Raw genomic sequence first — 14,333 nt, forward strand, 5'->3', positions numbered from 1 at the left:
CTCCATAGTAGCAGAGCAAACTATTACTCAGCATTAATAGAAGAAAATAAGTCCCAGGTTTCTTTTCAGCACTGTAGCCAGGCTGACTGAGAGTCACAGCTCTATTGAGCCTGGTATTCCTTTAGCCCTTTTTATGAGCTTTTTTAATGACAAAATTCTAACTATTAGAGGCAAAATTCATGACCTCCTTTCCTCAAACGGAACCAGTCTGCCCTCAAACACAGCTGTAAGCCAGAAGGACGCTGGGAACAGCTGGTTTGATGGTGTTAGCTCTTAGCCTAGAGCAGGCCAAGCTTGCTACACATCCTGTGCTCTCTCGGTTGTAGCGTTAGATCTCTGCAGCGGTTTCTAATGTCTGTTAGAAACCCGCGACTGTATTGCACTGAAGAATTTACTTCTTGTTGCACCGTGTTTACTTCGCAGAGCTGTACGCAGAGACTGCAGCAAGCATTGGTCAAGCTGCCATGTTGATTCAAACTTAGAGGCAAACTAAAAATACCTGTCCAGCAGAAACTCTGTGACCATCTCGTCCCTTTTTTATATCCACAAGTGTCCCTGTTACTAGTTTATATTCACAAGTGTTCCTGTTACTAGTTTATATCCACAAGCGTCCCTGTTATGCGAGCGGTTACGTCAGTCGGAGGCCTCCACGTGGAGAAGGCAGACAGGACAGGAGAAAACTCTGACCAACCATTGCTTTCGGTCCGAATGCAATGATTGGTCGGAGTTTTCTTAGAACCATGTGACAATGGTATAATTATGAGTTTTCATCTCTGGTGGAATTCACTTACATTTTAGTGTGCCATAGCATTCTAACCTAAACAAAGAAAAGTGTAAAATTTCCAGAAAGGTAAGTGTTGCTTTAAGTAAACTTCAAAAATGCCTTAAAGACATAAAAAGCTGGATGAGCTCCAATTTCCTTATGTTAAATTCCGACAAAACTGAAATTATTATTCTTGGCCCCAAACACCTCAGAAATTCTTTGTCTGGTGATATACTTTCTGTGGATGGCATTGCTCTGGCCTCTAGCACTACCGTAAGAAACCTCAGAGTAATATTTGATCAAGATTTGTCTTTTAACTCCCATTTAAAACAAACCTCATGGACTGCATTTATTCATCTGTGTAATATTGCAAAAATTAGGCCTGTCCTGTCCCAAAAAGATGCAGAAAAATTGCTCCATGCTTTTGTTACCTCTAGGCTGGATTACTGTAATTCCCTATTATCAGGTAGCTCTAAGTTTTTGAAAACTCTCCAGCTAATCCAGAACTAAGAAACAAGATCACATTTCTCCTGTTTTAGCTTCTCTGCACTGGTTCCTTGTAAAATCCAGAACTGAATCTAAATTCCTCCTCCTAATTTATGGGACCGAACGACTTATAGTGCATCCAAATTCACACCTGTTCTTCTCTATAGTTTTTCTCCGCAACCATGCGTCATAGCGAGAAGCCACGCATATACGTGAAACAGCGGAACTGTAGCTTTCCGACAAGACCAAGCACTTGTCAGTAGTCTAATGTTTTCACAGCGAAAAAAAATTATAAAGTTACACTATAATTATGTATAACAAAGCTTTCATACAGCTTTGCACACAGATTACTCTTGGACGGATTACTCGCAAATGCTGGCTCGCACAGAAATGCCACGCATAATCACATGAAAGTGCAGGACCAGAGCTTTCCGGTGATACCACACACATTGTGCTGTCATCCCATCACACTATAAATCCAGATCAAATGTCTACAAAATAAAAACCTGACGAATTTCTTTACAATCCATTATACAGATCTTGTTATCAGTCACTTCATATAGTGAGAAATATCTTATCTCACCACGTCTTAGACTTGGGTGTGTTTCTCCCTGTCTATCCACATTTGTAGTCCAGCTTTCAATATGCAAATATCTCCATATTGTCCAGTTGACACTCCATCAAACTTTGTACGACAAGACCAGCGCACTTCACCTTTGTGCACCCAGACAACTGAGGCCTAATGATGCATGCTGACAGGGCAGTAGTCACCATATACATTGAGGGAGACACGTGCCCCCCCCCCCTTACTGCAAACAAAGTGGCAAATATTATATAATATACTTGGCTGACTATTTTTCTATGATCTTAAATGTAAATATTGCATGTTTCTTTCAGATAAAACACATTTTTGACTTGTGAATGAGTCAATGGAATTTCTTGCAATATTGAAAAATACTGGCAATCATGTCCGCCTGGCACAAACCACATGTTTTGGACAGCTGTGAAGTGACAGAATGTCCCAGCATCATGGTTCTTATAATGCCAGATTCCAGAGAGTCTCCCCTCTTCATATATGGCAGAATATGTCAACTTCCAACTTGCTATGGTGAGATACATGTAAAAATGTAGATTTTAGTCACACCGATTTGTTTTTTCCATTGATATAAAAATTAATATAAAATACAAGCACATAGAAGGACATGGAATGATGGCAAATCTGGATAGCCCATATTGTCCTGAAAAAAACAAGATATAGCATGTGTATGTAACCTTTATAATGACTGTGATATCAGCTTAAAAGTAAAGGCAGTAAAAATACCCCCAAAAGGCCTAGGGCCCATAGGGTTAAATGGTGAGGATCCATCATATCTTAGAGAGCTCATAGTGCCTTATTATCCCACCAGAACACTGCGCTGTGAGAACGCTGGGTTACTCGTGGTCCCTAAAGTCTCCAAAAGTAGATCAGGAGTCAGAGCCTTCAGCTATTAGGCTCCTCTTCTGTGGAATCATCTTCCTGTTGCCATCCGGGAGGCAGACACCGTCTCCACATTTAAGACTAGACTGAAGACTTTCCTTTTTGATAAAGCTTATAGTTAGGGCTAGCTCAGGCTTGCCTTGTACCAGCCTCTAGTTAGGCTGACATAGACCTAGTGAGCCAGGGGACCTGCTATAATACACCTCCTATTATACACCGAGCACCTTCTCGCCTTCTCTCTCTCTCTACTTTGCTAACACTCATGTCCTGTTACTGCATCTCGCTAACTCGGCTGTACTGCATGTCACTAACTCGGCTTCTTCTACGGAGCCTTTGTGCTCCACTGTCTCGCAGGTTTATATCACAGCTGTGCCTGGATGGTGTGACGTGTGTGGATGTGCTGTTGCCGTGGTCCTGCCCATGGACATTGTTAGACCTGGGCATTCACGGCTATAGCCTCAGATCTTTTGGGCTCAGCCCCGGTTCTTTTAGGCTTCTGTTTTTTTGTTTTTTTTTTACTAATAAAGCACCTTGTTTCCAACTTAAAGTCCACAGCACAGACACGGCACGGGAGCACAACAGAGAGCAGCGCACTCAGCACAGCAGCACACAGCACACTCACTGTCACACCATCTTACATGGCATATGCCCATATATGGGCAGTCAGAATTAAAACTTGTTACAATTTTCAATTTTCATTTTTTTTTTCTTGTAGTAAGTATGGATATTAGATGATTTTTTTGAAAAAAAGAGGCAGCAGGAAGACAGAAAGTAGGAGAGTCATCATTGTTTTGTATACGGATTACTGTTAATTTATTATGTTGATCTGTACTGTACGACATCTATTGCACGTCTGTCCGTCCTGGAAGAGGGATCCCTCCTCAGTTGCTCTTCCTGAGGTTTCTACCATTTTGTTTTAAATTTTACTCAGTATTTTATGATCCAGGGTGCTTTTATTGGTTAAAGAGTTGATTGATTTGTAGGATGTATGGAGTGTTGCAGGATGATGCTATGAACTGATTGTCTTCACTGTTGCGTTAAAAAAATTAAAACCAAAATCCCCAAACTAACAGGCCTTTGCGGAAAAAAAGTTCAAATCAAATGGGTGTTAAACGACTTCATCAAACAATAAAAACTAAGATTAACCAAATAGGCAGCAGTTAAACACTGTAACCCTGTGGCGTCTTCCACACTCCACCTCATTTCAGCACACCTGCCTTTAAGTAAAGGTTCCCGAGATGCCAGGTTAGGTGGGGCGTTAAAGTGACTCAAAAATATAATAGAAAACTAGGACTTTATAGAAATGGCTCTTACGAATACAAAAATAACTGATGCAATCACGTTATTACATGAGCAATTCTTATTTAATATTCAGTAAATGCTGGTGACAGATTAAAGTGTAATTTCAACAGAGTTTAGAAAGGTGTTCAGAAAAACTGAAAGTAATGCAGAATCGAAAGTTTAGCGATGAATTGCACAGTTTATCATTTGATTTTTATTATGTTGATCTGATCTGTACACACATCTATTGCATCTATATTGCATCTATTTGTCTGTCCTGGAAGAGGAATCCCTTCTCAGTTGCTCTTCCTGAGGTTTCTACCATTTTTTTTTGTGAAAGGGGTTTTTTGAGGGAGTTTTTCCTTATGTGAAGGTCCGAGGACAGAGGGATGTCATATGCTGTAAAGACCTCTGAGGCAAATTGTGATTTATGATATTAGGCTTTATAAATAAAATTTAGTTGCATTGAATTGATATGGGACATGACTGACTTTGGTTGATGTGCACTTGTAAATGTGATTTTGCTTTATAATTCCTGCACTATACTACTTACAGTGATCTTCCTGACCCCTACTGCTCTCCTTTTTTCTTCAGATGACAGGAACTACCAATACCATTAGATGGCGAGAGATGTATTCTACTCAGGAAAACTCATACATTTTCTAGAGAAGTAATAGAAATATAGCAGGATTTGTACTTTAGTGCCTCTGGAAAACACTAGAAGCTTGGCGTGTAAAGGGGGATGTCATCAGCATCTTTGGAAAGTCTTAACTTAACAATTTAACAACATGACGTTGCTGTACGAGCCCCGGGTCCTGAAAAAAGGGAAGGCTATCACTGGAGATGTAAAGCATCCGCCATTCAATCAATATGACCTTATGAGATCGGGACGACGGTTTACTGTACCAAAGCTACAAGCCCGAGCGCAGAGGTCGTTTGTCCCCACTAGTATTGCGTTCCCTAACAAGCACCTTAGGTCTGCGTGTAAATGTAATTTCTGTTAATTCATTAAATCAGTACTTTAATAGGACAGACTTAACAACCCTATTGTGTTCATGATGCTGGCACTATACTTGATGATATGTGTTGCTGTGTTGCTTGATGATATGTGTTGCTTTTTGTTCGTATTGTATTGTGTTGGTGCTTCTGAAGACTGTGGGGCGCAAGTCAAATTTCCCCATTGGGGACAAATAAACTATCTATCTTTCAATATCTTCCTTTAGGGACACTATGAGGAGTTACCATTTCTCTTATTTGAACTTGTCTTTCATCCCCTTTTATGCAGTAAGCTGGCTCGCAAGTGGAATCGTTGGTTACGCCGTAAATGCAGAGTGTATGTGAAGTCAAAACTGTTCTACTGGTGGGTGATCATGCTCGTCTTCCTAAATACGCTGGCCATAGCAACAGAACACCACAAGCAGTCTCAGAGACTCACAAACTGGCAAGGTCAGAGCAGTATACACCATACATGCATGCATTTTTCTCTGTTTAGCATGTAACAGTTTAAATTTATCAGCTTCCTTTTGGTGAGAGCAAAAGAAACACATCATACTGGAGCCGTCTGTTCTGGAAAGAATAATAACAAATCCAATACATTATGGCTTCTCTTGGAATTTGAACTACAGGTGGGATCAAATGCAGACATTTCTAAGAGCAATACACTAATAACCAGTGTTAGGCAGTAACGCGTTATTAGTAACGTGTTACAGTAACACCGTTAGTTTTGGCAGTAACTAATACTCTAACGCGTTAGTTTTTAAATTCAGTAACTCAGTTACCATTACCAAACGGTGCTTTACTCCGTTATTTTTGGCCAGGTTTTAAAACGACGCGCAGCATACAGTATTCCTTCACAAACTGAAGTTCCCTTTCACTAAAACATTTTAGCCCTAAACAATAAAAGATAGTCAAGTCAGATAGAGGGATATGAACAATTCTTACCAGAGCATCTTAATGAAACACGTCTCTCACCATCTCTGCTGGCCTCACCACAGTGCTGTGACGTTACATTAAGCGGTAGTGATTCTGTAACGTTAGATTATTAATCCCAGTAATGTTATATCCAGTGATGTGATATCCATTGTTATCCAGAGGAAGCTTTTGTTGTGGACAGACAATGTCTACGGTGGGCGACAGACTCGACATCATCATGTAGCTCTTCAAATGTTCTCTTTAGCTCATTTTCCATATTTGTATCCAAGTACCGTAGTTGGAAAACGTTTAGCTGCCTGACAGCGAATGACTCCACTGTAGAAGACGGTTGCATGTTTCCGTTAAATTGTTTTGTCAAGTTGTAGTCTAACAGTCCCTTGGTTAAACTCAATCCGCTGTCGCTTAGGCGATGTAGCTACGAGCCAATACAGTTAAGAAATGTTTTGGGCTGCAGTGCTGTGTTTCCCAAAACATGATCCCTCTCAGCAACGTTGTCTTCTTTGTGGCTTAGAAAAACTACACTGCAAAAAAGAAAAGCACCTAGCGCCCTCTAGCTTCCCCACTCAGGGCCGAATTCACAAAGAATGAACTGCGGCCGCTGATAGCACCTTGAATTGCACTTCACTTGCACCCGCAGTTTGCTCCATCTTAACGTCCTATTCACAAAGGATATTGCGCTAATGATATACCAGCGCAAACACGTCCACAAAGTTTGGCAGCTGAGTGCAGTTTGCCCCTGATTGCAATTAGCCACATGGCAAGGTATAAATGCTGGCTTTGCGCCAAGAACACCATGGCAGAACAATGGCAGACTTTGTTTGGCAAAGTACTGAATACTGTATACCCTCATGTAGTGATGTCTGCTGGTGAGTCAGTCTAACAGTGTCGGATGGTTTGAGGCTGTGGATTTGACCAAGTTTGACCACTTTATCACTATTTCCTCTCACTTGTAGCTGTTCTTTCGTCATCTTTTGAATTTAATATGAATTATGGAACCGTTTTTGTTCACGTTTGTTTCCCCCGTTTTGTAAAATAAATTATTGAAAGTTGCTTTTGAAATGCGTGACAGAAGTGCGTTTTGAGAACGACCACAGACTGTCACCTGTTCAATGCATCAGTATCTTCGGATGCCATTAAAGTAATAATGATTATAATAATAATGTCAAAATATTATTTACAGACTGATTTAACAGACGATCACTGCTGCCACAATCACTGGAAAGTCTGGGCGAGAGGCTTCCACAGAGGAGCGCCCAGTTTGCACCAGCTTTCTAAAGACGTTATTTACTTCACTCAAACTGCATGTGGCTATTAGCGCTGGTGTTCGTGAATTAGACGTTGTTTATCAATGAGGCTCATTTGCATAGAAAGGGGCAATTTTTGCGCCAAATATATGCATATTACCTCATTTAAATATGTGCAGATAACAACGGAGCACCGAGACGCAATCTGCTTGGCAGCGCAGTTAGTGGAGCATTTCACCCTCTGCGCGTGCTTTGTGAATTAGACAGTATCTGTTTGCTCCATTTTTACCGGTTTAGCGGCCGCAAAAGCCACGCAATTTTGTGAATTCGGCCCTCAGTCATCTACAGCCAGGACGTACTCAGAGTATAGATGACACTAGTGCGCGTGCGTCAAGGTCATGGCGTGATGGCAAGCCAAGACGAGAGTCCTAAGTCGAGTTTTTTTTCGGGGGGGCACAACACTGCTAATAACTGATGTTGTTTATGTACATTGATATAGAATAAATGAACCACCCAGTGTGTCGCTAGAATAACTGAACATTTTTTTCAGTGGTTAATAATAAACATTCAATTAGTTGATGCAGTTACAATGTGATAAGTTAAATTCTAATTGCATGATGCTATGAAAGACAAATAGAAGTTATTTAAATGACAGTAAATGGGCTTAATTACACTTCTGAGCCAAATTGGTTCTTGCATCCAGAGTTAGGAGAGATATGCATATCTCTCCTAACTCTGGGTGCAAGAACCAATTTAGGAGAGATGCATATCTCTCCTAACTCTGGGTGCAAGAACCAATTTGGCTGCTGGTCTGCCAAACAAGAACTTATTGACACAGTGTGAAGAAAATATAGTACTTGTGTTTTGAAGGAAACAATTGCAAAGCACCTATATTCTGCTGAGGGACTGTGGAACATGCATTGGACGGAAGATCAAGATGAAAATAAACATTTTCTTCAATTTATATGTAATGCCAGAATAATTGTTTTCTTTGCTGACAATAATGCAAAAGCAACAATTTGAATTCAGAATATATTTTCAATAATTTCAACTAGCCTTAGCTGTTATTTCAAAGTGTCATACATTTAATCAACATGTCATATTTTTTGCTACTGGTGTAATTTTCAGGTTGTTGCTAAGGTTATCAACATAAACATTTTTGCCAAGTTTTTTTTTTATTTTTATTTATGACTAAATGTATTAATTACTAATTAGAAACAGTACAGTTTTATGGATGATCTACCTTTTCAGTCAACAAAAGCTGATTACAGACCTCAATTGGATTTTTGGGTTTTAGTTATTAATAACTATGGTGATATACAAATATTGAAAGCGTAACCTAAATTGATTAAATACGAGGTTTTTGTGCTGATAAAATGCCAAACCCTTTACTTCTTCATTGCTTAAGTTTTTAAATTGGGATTTTAGTAAAAAAGAATACTGTGTTATTTTTCTGTAAAATGTAATTATTGCACTTCAACCATAATTTATAACTTTATAAACAGTTTTCAAATTTAACAAATAATTAGTCAACCACTAAAAATATATGAAATTATTAATGTGGCACATGTGTGCCACATTAATATGTGCATATTACATAAATATGTGCATATTTTCTATGCTGTTGACTACTGATATCATCTATAAATAACTATCTATGTTTGTCTTTTTCTTTCTCTCATTCTGTCTCTTCATCCTGTTGGCCCCAACAGACAATGCCAATAAGCTACTGCTGTCTATGTTTGCCCTGGAGATGTTCATGAAGATGTATGCCCTAGGCTTGCCCTCTTACTTTATGTCTCTCTTCAATCGCTTTGACTGCTTTGTGGTGTCAACTGGCATTATGGAGCTCCTCCTTGTCCACATGGGTGTTATGTCAGTCATGGGCATTTCTGTGCTGCGTTGCATACGCCTGCTTCGCCTGCTCAAAGTCACCAGGTGAGAATAGCTTTGATAAAGCATATTTGTTATGTGCAATGTGAAATGAGTTGTAGTGTCTTTAGACTATCTGATGGCAAAACTTGCTTACCAGCCCAACTAGTCTGTCATTCACTCCTTATTAACAATTGTGTGTTGCATCCTCAATGATAGAAATCATCTTATTAGGGACCTCGGCTGAAGGACCAAGTCCCTATTGTTTTTGGTGTGTTTATTATTAGGGACCTCGGCCAACGGACGAAGTCCCTATTGTTTCTGGTATGTTTATTATTATTATTATTAGGGACCTCAGTTGAAGGGCGAGGACCCTATTGTTTTTGGTATGTTTATTATAATTCTTTCTCCTGCCGTCTCTTTGAGCTGGAATTTAACCCCCTAAACATGCTCAAAAACTCACCAAAATTGGCACACATGTCAGAAAATCAAAAAATTAACCCCTAAAGTGCCAAAATGGGCTCTCTAGCGCCACCTAGGCGCACTAAAATGGCCACTGCGGCCCGTAGGAATGTCGTAGACAGATCAAACCAAAACTGGTGTGTTGACACCCATGACCTAAATCCAACAGGAAGTGAGCTATTTGCCCTTTCAAAGTAAGATTTCGCCTCAAACGGGAGTAAATTAACTCATCTAATTTGTATATTGTGGCGTCACTAGGCGGCGGCCATATTGGATTTCATAAATCTCAGTAAAACAGCATTTTGAACATATTTACACAGTAGATTTCTTTTGTTTTGTGCTGTTTTTTTTTGTCTCTTCCTCAAAAAAAAGGAAGAGGAATCTGATGGGAATAAATTCACTCATGTAATTTGCGTATTGTGACATCACTTCTACATACCTACAGCTACAGAAAGCATTCAAACATCAAAACGTTCAGCTCTGTAAGGATTTTCTAATGTTTGTGGTAATATGGTTGATATTTCTAAATAATTCAAAATGACGACATAAGCTGGAGGCCGAAACGGGCGGGAGTGCGAGGTCTCGACCAACGCTGCTTGCAGCTTTAATTAGGGCCCGAGCGACGACGAAGTCGTCCGTGAGGACCCTATTGTAATCGCGCTGTTTATTATTAGGGCCCGAGCGATGACAAAGTCGTCCGCGGAGGACCCTATTGAAATCGCGCTGTTTATTATTATTATTAGGGCCCGAGTGACGACAAAGTCGTCCGAGGACCCTATTGAAATCGCGCTGTTTATTATTATTATTATGACATTTCGTGTCCCAATTTCGCCCCTTTCCCAAATTTCAAAATGCTTCTAACTTTCCACATTCGTCCGGCCACATCCGAAATTCAATATTTTTGGGCGGTTGCACATGGTCGGCACAAAAAGGTGAAATAGCGCCCCCTACAAATTTTCAATATACCCTCCCCATTGGGATTAGTTTATCGTGGGCAAACAAAATTTGGTACACACATGTATCATACCGAGACGCACAAAAAAGTCTCCTAACGTCATGGGAAAAACCCAACAGGAAGTCGGCCATTTTGTTTTGAATTTTTTCATTACGGCGATTTCCACAACTTACATTTGAACGAACTTGTCCTAGGGCTTTTGCCCGATCGACTTCAAATTGGCTACAGATCATCCAGAGACCATGCTGATCAAAACTTGTGCTCTGCATGTCTGTAGGTCAAAGGGCGTGGCTGCTAGGGCGTGACAAATTTTGGTGACGTTTCATTTTCTCGCCATCGAATTTAAGCTCTCACGCCCACATACTTGATCGTAGGAGCTTCAGACTTGCTGGACATGATGATGGCTCTGCCCCGAATGCCCAAATATCCTACCTTACTCATAGCGCCCCCTGGTGGTAACAGGAAGTGATCAGTTTTTACTTTAACATGTACTAATACCACAAACTTGACCGCATCAACTTCATTCCACCTCTAATGCATGCAGAACAAGTTGGTAAAGCTACCTTATGAACACTGTGAAGCTACGTCTAATGGTGTCCATGTGGCAGCGTGGCGACTATCGTTTCCTCGCCATTCAATACATTTGGCTTTTTGATGGCTTCAACGACTTCATCTCCTCATGAAAATTGATACACGGGTCAAGAATGGCGAGCTCTTACATCTGATAGGGGCGTCGCCCATGGGGGGGACAAAATGCCTTTACAGCGCCCCCTTGAAATTTTCAAGAACCTCTCCCCATAGGGATTTTTTTGGAGTTGGAACATGAAAATTGGTACACATGTGTATGTTGTCCAGATGCACATAAAAGTCATAAAAGTGGCACCAATGGTCTACTCCAAACAGGAAGTCGACCATTCTGATTTTGACTTGTCATATTGGCGTGATTTCTACATGTTGTATTTTAATGAACTAGTCCTAGGGATTTCATCCAGTCGACTTCAGATTTTTTACAGATCATCCAGAGACCATGCTGATCAAAAGTTGTGCTCTGCATGTCTGTAGGTCAAAGGGCGTGGCTGCTATGGTGCTGCCATTTTTGATCCATTGCCATGCATATTCAAGCAGCTCTCTCTCCCACATAATTCATCCAAACTGCTTCAAAATTTCTGTACATGATAAAAGACCAGCCCTCAATGCCTCCATATGCTCGTAGGCAATCTTGCTCATGGCGCCCCCTTGTGGAAACAGGAAATGCCATCTTTTACACTGACAAACACCAACCTCAAGCTCCTGACCTGATCAACTACATTTTGTGGAAACATGACGATCAAGTTGATGAATCTCCACAGTGACACATGTGTCCTGTCATGTTTCATGTTGCAGCGGCGGCGGTGGCGACTTTTCATCCTTCGCCATGGAACATCAACTTGGTATAAATCCTTCATGCATGGTCTGATTTGCTCGAAATTTCACATGTGTGATGAAGGTCACCCCTGAAAGCACCTGGCCACATCTGGTCACGCTTGTGGCGCCACCTGGTGGATGAACAAAACATTGCATTTTTTCGCTCCTGCCAGGTTTTTTCTCCATTCTTGCTTCGGGCCACAGCCCCCACGTGCCTCAGGCCACCACGGTTGCATGGGGGAGCGAGGGCCCAATCACAGCTGTTTGCAGCTTTAATTATTATTATTAGGGCCCGAGCGATGACAAAGTCGTCCGAGGACCTTATTGAAATTGCGCTGTTTATTAGGGCTCGAGCGACAACGAAGTCGTCTGTGAGGACCCTATTGTAATCGCGCTGTTTAGTATTATTATTATTATTATTATTATTATTATTATTACGAACATTTAATCCCCAATTTCGCCCCTTTCCAAAATTCAAAAAGTCACCAAATTTGGCATGCGCGTCTGGTCTGGCGAAAAATGTGATATTTTGGCAGTGTTCTATGTGGACGGGGCCAAATAGTGACATTGCGCCCCCTAGAAAATTTTGTGCCTCGAGCCCCGCCTGTGAGTTTCACCTACACGCATGAAAATTGGTGGGCTCATAGAACATGCCAAGACGCACAAAAAAATCCTCTTGGACCCATGCCCTAAACCCAACAGGAAGTCGGCCATTTTGATTTAAATTTTTGACATGTTTGAACTCCTCCTCCTAGGGATTTCGTCCGATGGACTTCAAATTTGGTACAGATCATCCTGAGAACATGCTGATCAAAAGTTATTAAAAGCTTTACTCTATGTCAAGGGGCGTGGCCGCTAGGGTGTGACAAACTTTGGCGACTTTTTGTTTTCTCGCCATCAAATTTCGAACGGACCTCACGCCCACATACTTGATCTCAGCAGCGTCAAACTTGCTGGACATGATGATGGCTCCACCCCGCATGACCAGATATATTAATATCCCACCTTACTCATAGCGGTCCCCGGTGGTAACAGGAAATGTTTTAATTTTAACATGTACTGATGACACAAACTTGTCCGCATCAACTTCATTCCACTTCTAATGCATGCAGAACAAGTTGGTGAAGCTACCTTATGAACACTGTGAAGCTATGTCTAATGGTGTCCCTGTGGCGGCGTGGCGACTATCGATCCCTCACCACCAAATACATTTGGCTTTTTGATGGCTTCAACGACCTCATATCCTCATGAAAATTGATACACGGGTCAAGAATGGTGAGCTCTTTCATCTGAGAGGGGCACCGCCCCTGGGGGGGACAAAATGCCTCTAAAGCGCCCCCTTGAAATTTTCAAAAACCCCTCCCCATAGGGATTTTTTGGAGTAGGAACATGAAAATTGGTACACGTGTATGTTGTCGAGACGCACAAAAAAGTCTCTGGCACCAATGGTCTACTCCAAACAGGAAGTCAGCCATTTTGATTTTGACTTGTCATTTTGGCATGATTTCCACATGTTGTATTTTAACAAACTAGTCCTAGGGTTTTCCTCCAATCGACTTCACATTTTTTACAGATCATCCAGATCAAAAGTTGTGCTCTGCATGTCTGTAGGTCAAAGGGCGTGGCTGCTATTGTGCTGCCATTTTTGATCCATCGCTATGCATATTGAAGCAGCTCTCTCTCCCACATAATTTATCCAAACTGCTTCAAAGTTTCTGTACATGATAAGAGCCCCACCTCAACGCCTCCATATGCTCGTAGGCAATCTTGCTCATGCTGCCCCCTTGTGGAAACAGTAAATGCCCTATTATACATTGACATTGACCGATTAACTCAAAACTTCACATGTGTGATGAGGGTCCACCCCTGGACACACCTGCACACATTTAGTTACACTCCCAGTGCCCCTGGTGGATGAACAAAACATTGCGTTTTTTCGCTCCTGCCATGATTTTTCTCCCTTCTCGCTTCGCGCCATAGCTCCCGTGTGCCTCAGGCCCCCGCAATTGCTTGGGGGAGCGAGGGCCCAATCACAGCTGCTTGCAGCTTTAATTATTATTATTATTAGGGCCCGAGCTCCTAGCGGTGCGAGGACCCTATTGAAATGCAAGGATTTATTATTATTAGGGCCTGAGCACCTCGCGGTGCGAGGACCCTATTGAAATGCAAGGATTTTTTATTATTATTATTATTGTTATTATTCTTCTTCCTCCAAATGAATTGCCTTTTTGGGAGGCTTAACATACCCGAAAACTCTTGAAACTTTGCACACATCTCAGAACTGGTGAAAAATTTGATATTTTAAGGGTCTCGTGTGCGGGTTCCAAAAAATGGCTCAGTAGGGCCCCCTACAAAAGTTTGAGGAAACAGCCCCTGAAGCTAGTTTAACCTACATGTATGAAACTCGGTAGGCTTATGTAACACCCAGAGACGTACAAAAAAGCCTCTTGGAGGCAT

General features: G+C 41.3%; 1 protein-coding gene across 1 annotated transcript in view; it reads left to right on the forward strand.

The window, feature by feature from the left end:
* Window positions 1–14,333, forward strand: part of LOC126386418 (dihydropyridine-sensitive L-type skeletal muscle calcium channel subunit alpha-1-like) — a 509,728-nt gene that overhangs the window by 131,313 nt on the left and 364,082 nt on the right. The window contains 3 exon segments of the mRNA XM_050038752.1: window positions 2,034–2,041; window positions 5,309–5,453; window positions 8,896–9,121. Coding sequence (XP_049894709.1) covers window positions 2,034–2,041; window positions 5,309–5,453; window positions 8,896–9,121 — 379 coding nt within the window.

This window comes from Epinephelus moara, chromosome 24, assembly GCF_006386435.1.
Source record: "Epinephelus moara isolate mb chromosome 24, YSFRI_EMoa_1.0, whole genome shotgun sequence".
Taxonomy (NCBI): Eukaryota; Metazoa; Chordata; class Actinopteri; order Perciformes; family Serranidae; genus Epinephelus; species Epinephelus moara.